The 6,518-nt window shown below is 38.3% G+C and overlaps 1 protein-coding gene across 1 annotated transcript; it reads right to left on the bottom strand.

The window, feature by feature from the left end:
- Positions 1-268: 268 nt before the first annotated feature.
- Positions 269-4,755, bottom strand: EIF3C (eukaryotic translation initiation factor 3C). Its single transcript, XM_086559637.1, has 4 exons — positions 4,614-4,755; positions 4,491-4,533; positions 2,534-4,378; positions 269-1,477 (listed from the first exon to the last, which is right to left on the bottom strand). The coding sequence occupies exons 2-4, from the start codon at positions 4,509-4,511 to the stop codon at positions 488-490; spliced, it is 2,856 nt and encodes a 951-aa protein (XP_086415763.1). The 5' UTR covers positions 4,512-4,533; positions 4,614-4,755; the 3' UTR covers positions 269-487.
- Positions 4,756-6,518: the final 1,763 nt, after the last annotated feature.

The following is a 6,518-nucleotide window of genomic DNA, read 5'->3' as shown; positions in this document are numbered from 1 at the left end:
GCTTTATTAGGTCGTAGGATTGTACTGGACTGGATTGGATTTGGTATGCCTAAATATCATTGGTTCAAAACTTCAAAACAAACCAATTTCCTGTCGAATTTATCAGAAAGCACAAGTATTACGCCTAATACCCTCCAAATCCTACATGAATTGTTAACTGTGATTATCTACACCAACCACAAAAATGTAGAGAACCTATGCAATAAGCTATTGATAACAGATAGGCAGAAGTGATCATCTAATTCTACAGTGCCTAAGGAGTGAGGCGTTGAAAAGGAAATTATTCATGAAGTCTAAAATGGACAACAAAAACAGAACATATCGAATGTGGTCCATAATAAGCATTTCATTACAAACAAATTAAACAGAAATCTACCCTTGCAAAAAATTTAGCCAAATCAAATCTTCAAGCTCCCGCAAAGCAGGAGAGACCAAAACCCGAGCTGTAGTTAACTGTGTTTCTCTCTACTTTATGATTTAGATATACTCAAACACGCCTATTGAGACTTACCATTTTGCCTGAGCCATCCATCTGTGAACCCCTCACTGCTGAACCTGTTTGATAGGGAGTCCTTCCAACCCCTCCGTATGCATCTTGATAACGAGTGCTCTGATAGCCTGATGAATAACCTCCAGTACCACGAGACTGACCTGTCCGATCACCCCTGTAATAACCTCCTCCAGAACCCTGACCAGAAGCTTTACCGCCAGCATTGTATCCTGTACGCCCACCATAGCCACCCTGTCTTCCCTGATAAAAGTTCTCTTGCCTGCCTGCAGCTGCCCCAGCATAGTCCTGAGGCTCCCTACGCCTTGGGGGCATCCCATCCAATCCACCACCAGTCCTTGCTTCAAAGGCTTTCTCATTGCTTTCTGCAAGGACTGCTAACTTCTCTGTCAGCTGGGATGCAAGAGCCTGCAGCCTTGTTTGTTCAACATTATGGAAGACAATGCAACGAGTGGGCTGGTCCCAGCTTGCGTGGAGCTCCTCCATGATCATCATCTTGCTCACAATGCTGTGGGAGTGGGCTTCGGATAGATCAAACATGGTGGTGAGCTGGTCCAAGCTCAATGATTTGTAACATGAAGAATAAGTAAAAAGGTAAGTTCTCAAAGCTTCTTCCTTGATCTTAGTCTTGAGCATCTCAAGAACATCATCTCTGTTCCTGACAAGCCGCCAGACATCAAGGGACTTGATGACATTGAAGGATTTATGGAAATCTCCCTTGCTAAGGGCCCTAGTGGCTGCCATAATGTGGTCACGAACATTTTCAGGGGGTGCTGTAAATGTCTGTCTCTCGCTCACCTCAAGCAGCCTACGGAATGTCTTGCTTATGATTTTCCGCTTAGCGTCAAGAGTGTTTCCTGCCATGTTAGGAACTTCCAAGAGCATAGCACAAATCAGATGGACAGCTTCCAGAAGCTCAAGATTTATGTGCATGTGATAAGGCATCTGCCTCCTTCGTTCCAACTTTTCCTGATGAACACAAACTGAATATTAGTACAAAGTGCACATATGAAACTCAAAAACTAGTGACCATTATCAACACAGAATAAAATAAACCAAACTCTCATGATCGTAGCCACGTTCAACAAATAGACTATGCATAGCCCATAAACAGTGTAAAACTGAAAAAACATCAACTACATATATATAGAGCAATGGCACATCACATGAGTAAACTTTAAGTCTCCATCAAAACCTATCAATTTCAGTTGCTCAGGATAAACCAAAATTTCAAACTAGAGCCTTGCAACAACTGTGGTGAAAAAGTAACAAGATGACTTAAGCTGCTGGCACAAGCATATCTTTAATGCAGACTGTTCTGGGATATGTTTTCCGTACCATTGGTTAGAATCTTCGGTTAGAGAGCTACAGAATCTATGCCGTTTAGCATCTCCAGAATTTATGGAAGTTGTGTCTAGGTAAATAACCTGCGTGACAAGTAAATGCAATCAACTCATCCTTTTTACAGTAAAGGGTTATACTGTGACCATCATGGATAGCATTTTTTCATGGCACTATCAAGAATTCAGCTAAGCATGAAACCACACCAAATGACAATAACACTTTTAGGGTATCAAGATGCATTTTTTAGGCTTGGTGTTTCCAACATCTTTTCCCTTTGTTTAAATAAAAAACAGCTTGAATTGTGAGGAACTCAACAGCATCCAATAAACAAAAACAATAACCCAAACAGCACATAACATATAGTTCAAACGTTTCTATAAAGTCTTATTTATCTGCATAAATTTAAATCTACTCCTATTAGTTTCGCCGGTGTGTGCAAGAGATGTATGAAGTGTATTGATCTTAGAGGACAGAAATTCAGACTAGAAATTGCTGAGCAAAGACAGCTGAAAATATGATATTCTGTATATGATAAATTCTGTATAAAATAAAACACTACTTCCATCGATCAAACTAAATTTTTCATAAAACACAGCATACAATATAAGGCGCTTTTAGTATGTCTTAAGAAATGATAGTATGCTTAAGTACTGCTAATGTAAGATTAGCAGAAGTTCGTACCTGCTCCGGAGTCTTGTCATGGAACCGACTCTGTGAGACACCTTGTGCAAGTAGCTCCTTCACCCTTCCACCAGCATACAACTCAGAAAGGCAACTGTGAGCATCTGCTACAAGTCCAACTCTGAATGCGCATAAGCCAAGTTGTGCCATTGCCCTGTTGAAGAGTATCTGGGTCGAAATATCCATATGCTGAACCCCATCCTGCAAGTGACTCATCAACAATAAATCTCTCGAATTTGAGAATTCATCCATGATTGCATGATGATATATATCACATAACATTGCACGAGCTTTTGTTCGCTCATCCCCATATTTGTAAATAAGAGAAACCAGCTCATCCATCAACATCCTGCAGTTATCTGGAAAAGTGGGTCGTCGAGGCACAAGCTCTGGAGTAACAACAAAAGCTGGTGGGCCCCTAGGTTCATCAACAACTTGATGCTCTTCCTCGGTCTCAGTTTCTCCATTTTCTCCACCTTCTGTGTGTTCAACAAGTTTCCGCATCGCATCGTAGACCTCTTGGGGCTTATAATACACGAGTTCCACGCGTCTCAGTGCAACATTAGCAGCCGCCTTATGGTTTCCAGCCCGTTCCAGATAGGCCTGGACATTTTGAGAAAGAACAAAGAACATGGGCTCATCCCTAAGCCTCTCGACGTACTCCTTGGTGTGAGGATCAATGTATTGCAAACTCTTAAAGAATTCAAGATCAATTTTCTCAAGGAAGCCAACCAAGTTCCCCCAGACATGTATCGGTCCATTATAGTCTATTCCCTTCTTAGTCTCATTCTCCTCAGGCTGAACCGTATCATCCACCACAATGTTTGGGTATTGTTCAAGGATATCAAGTATAACAAGCATGTTGTGAACACACTTCTTCCAAATATTGACAGACATGTGTCCACTGAGACTGGGGTTGACGTCGAACAAAGCGGAGACGACACTGAAGAGGATCTCGAGCTTCTGGGCAGGAGTCTTTGCAACCTTTGTCAAGAAAGTGAGTTGTTCAACCTGCTCAACTCTTCCCGTTCCCTTACGACCTCTTGCGGAAACAATAGATTCAAACTTCTTAGCAACCGATTCATAAGTTATCTCACTTGGGTCCTTCATGAACTCTTTATCCATGAGCTTATCTTTCTTGCTTTTCTTCTTCTCCCAACCCCCGTCTTGACTAGTGTCCTGGTCTGGGTCCTCATCATCATCATCACCTTCCGAATCTGACTTATTAGGTACAGCAACTATATCCAGATCATCGTCATACTCAGAACCAGACTCCTCTTCCTCCTCAGAATCTTCACCAGCTTTTGTCCCATCATCCTCACTCACAGGGTTCTCTCTAAACTTGGCAATCAGCTCCTCATATAGCTTATTATTCTTCTTAAGCTTCTGTTTCATGGTATTCAAAGCCTTATTATTACTAGGACTCATTTTCTTCTTAGCTTCCTTATTAGCCAAAGCCTCGGCCAAGAAATCTTCCAACAAAACAAGCGCTTTAATATAAAGACGGGGAGCTTTCTCCGACTCTGTAACCCTCATCACTTTCTCAAGCTGTTTATTAATTTTCTCAAAACTTTCCTGTAAACTAACCCAGTCATTAATCTTAACAGCATTCTTCATCTGATCAACCGTGGACCGCATCTCGTCAAAACGCTTGTCTTTCGCAGAACGAATAATACGTGGTCCGCCTTCAGAGTCATCGGATTCGTCCCCAGTATCCAAATACTTATTCTTATTAGACGGATTAATATTATTATTCTCTCCACCTTGTTCATTATCTCCATTATCATTATCTCCTACTTCTGACTCACTTTGCAAGTCATCCGAATCCGTGTCACTATCACCACCCTATTTATCAAATAAACATTCATTAAAAAAATTAAAAAAGCAATTTTTTTTTTTTTATTTTTCAATTTATTTATAATAATAATAGAGTTATTAGAGATGAATTAATTAATACCTGTGAGAAGAATTTCGACATGGCCTCGTTGTTTGTTTGTTTACTGCATAACAAATAAAAATTACGTCATGTGATGTTATTTGTGAAAGGTTAAAAGAGAGAGAGAGAGAGAGTTATACTAACCTGTGAGTGTGAATATGTTTGGTTTGTTGAAAGGAGATAATTAGTCTGGTCGATTTGGGAGGCGAGTCCAAGTTGGATTGTTGAAAGGACAGGACGGGAGATATTTGGGAGGCGAGGAGATTATTGTTAGTCTGGTCTAGGGTTTTTCTACTCATTTTATTCGGGCTGGACCGCAGGCCCAATATGGTTTTGCATGGGCGGGCTTATATACCAGCCCTATGGACAAGTGCCGCTACTGTTACAGTAGTTACAGTACGTTATATCTCTTCTTCTCTCCTTTAAAGATACAGTAGAATTCATTTGTCGTTTTTTTATTTTTCCATTTTTGCCTTCGCTAAACACTATTATTACAGCCCATGCCATCCGAAATTTTGATAATTATTCGGAAATTCCGGACAAATTTTAATTTTCAAACTATTATTACAACCCATGTCATCCAAACTTTTGACAATTCCATTCGAAATTTCGACAATTCATCATAAATTCCGAACAAATTTTCAGAAATTACATTTTTTTTTAATCCCGACAAATTTAACATATTTAGTTTAAATTAGTGGGTTAGTGGCATAGTTAGCAATTCGTAATACGGCCAAAATTCGATGTGGAAAATATTCGAATAAAATTTGAGCTTCAATAAAAATTTGTTTTTTCAATTCGGATTAAAAAAAACAGAGACGGCAAAAGTTCGGGTTCGTAAGTAATTCAAGTATAATACGAAGCTAAAAATAAAAAAATACGATAAAATTTGATAACATGCTCAGCAAACTTATAGTGTCAATACGAATAATTCGCGAATTAATGATTTATTGCCGAATTAATGAGTTATTCCGTATCATTGAAAAATATGACCTTTTTAAGCGTTTTCCGAATTAAACAAATAATTCGTGAATAATTTGCCGAATTGCTAATTATGGTTAGTAGGACCTCCTTACATCTAGAGCAACAAATCGGGTCGGGAATTTAAATTTTTAATGATCGATTCAAATTTGAATTTTAGAATCGGAGTTTTTTATTAACCTGATTGATTTCAGTTTCGGATAGGTAGCATAAAATAAGTGTGAAAAACAATAGTCACATCGCGCGTGTCAGAATAGGTTTTACGCTCATCGAGCGTGCCCAGAATGCTAGTACTAGTTAAATGCCCGTGTGGGAGGAAGCTCTTAAATATAAATATTATAATTTCCTAAAAAAGGCATCTACACATGGTTAATTTGATTATATATAACTTGAAGTTTTTGCATTTTTATTCTACTGCAAAATGTCATTGTATGAACTTTGAAGTAGCTGTTGTCCATTGCACCCATAACAAACATAGATGGTATTCTATTTTCTTATCAGGTTTTGGAATAACATTCAGGCTTAAGGCCAATTTAATTCAGTAATTTATCATTAATAATCCCTCAAATTCAAAAAGTGATATTTGCTAAAGTGTGAGGAAGTTAACATGTCGACTCAACTCTGTTATCACACTTAAAAAACTATGGATTGTGGACTCTAACATCGGCTTATTGACCTAGTCATGTTCGATCACCAATATATGCACCTGCTATTGCCAAAATTTTTGAGACCAGATATATAAATAAAAACCTCTTTAACCTTTAACAATTCTACCTAATATATCCACTATATAATGATGTTTTCTTTGACATTTTTAAGGTAGATGAAGACATATATATATATATATATATATATATATATATATATTTTTTTTTTAATTTTTTTAACAGAGAAATTGTATTGATTGCAATATGTCAGCTCCATCTTGGTCCATTTAGTGTAAGAAGTCAGGTTTGCCTTTCCTCCATTCTGAAGTTCCCATCGATGCTCCCATTCTTGCACATATGTCAGTTTCATGTTGTTGTTATGTTGATCCACATAGTTGCTTTCCGATTACCCTTTTCAACT

The sequence above is a fragment of the Coptis chinensis genome, chromosome 5 (assembly GCF_015680905.1).
Source record: "Coptis chinensis isolate HL-2020 chromosome 5, ASM1568090v1, whole genome shotgun sequence".
Lineage (NCBI taxonomy): Eukaryota > Viridiplantae > Streptophyta > Magnoliopsida > Ranunculales > Ranunculaceae > Coptis > Coptis chinensis.
This window is presented reverse-complemented; position numbering and strand designations above follow the sequence as displayed.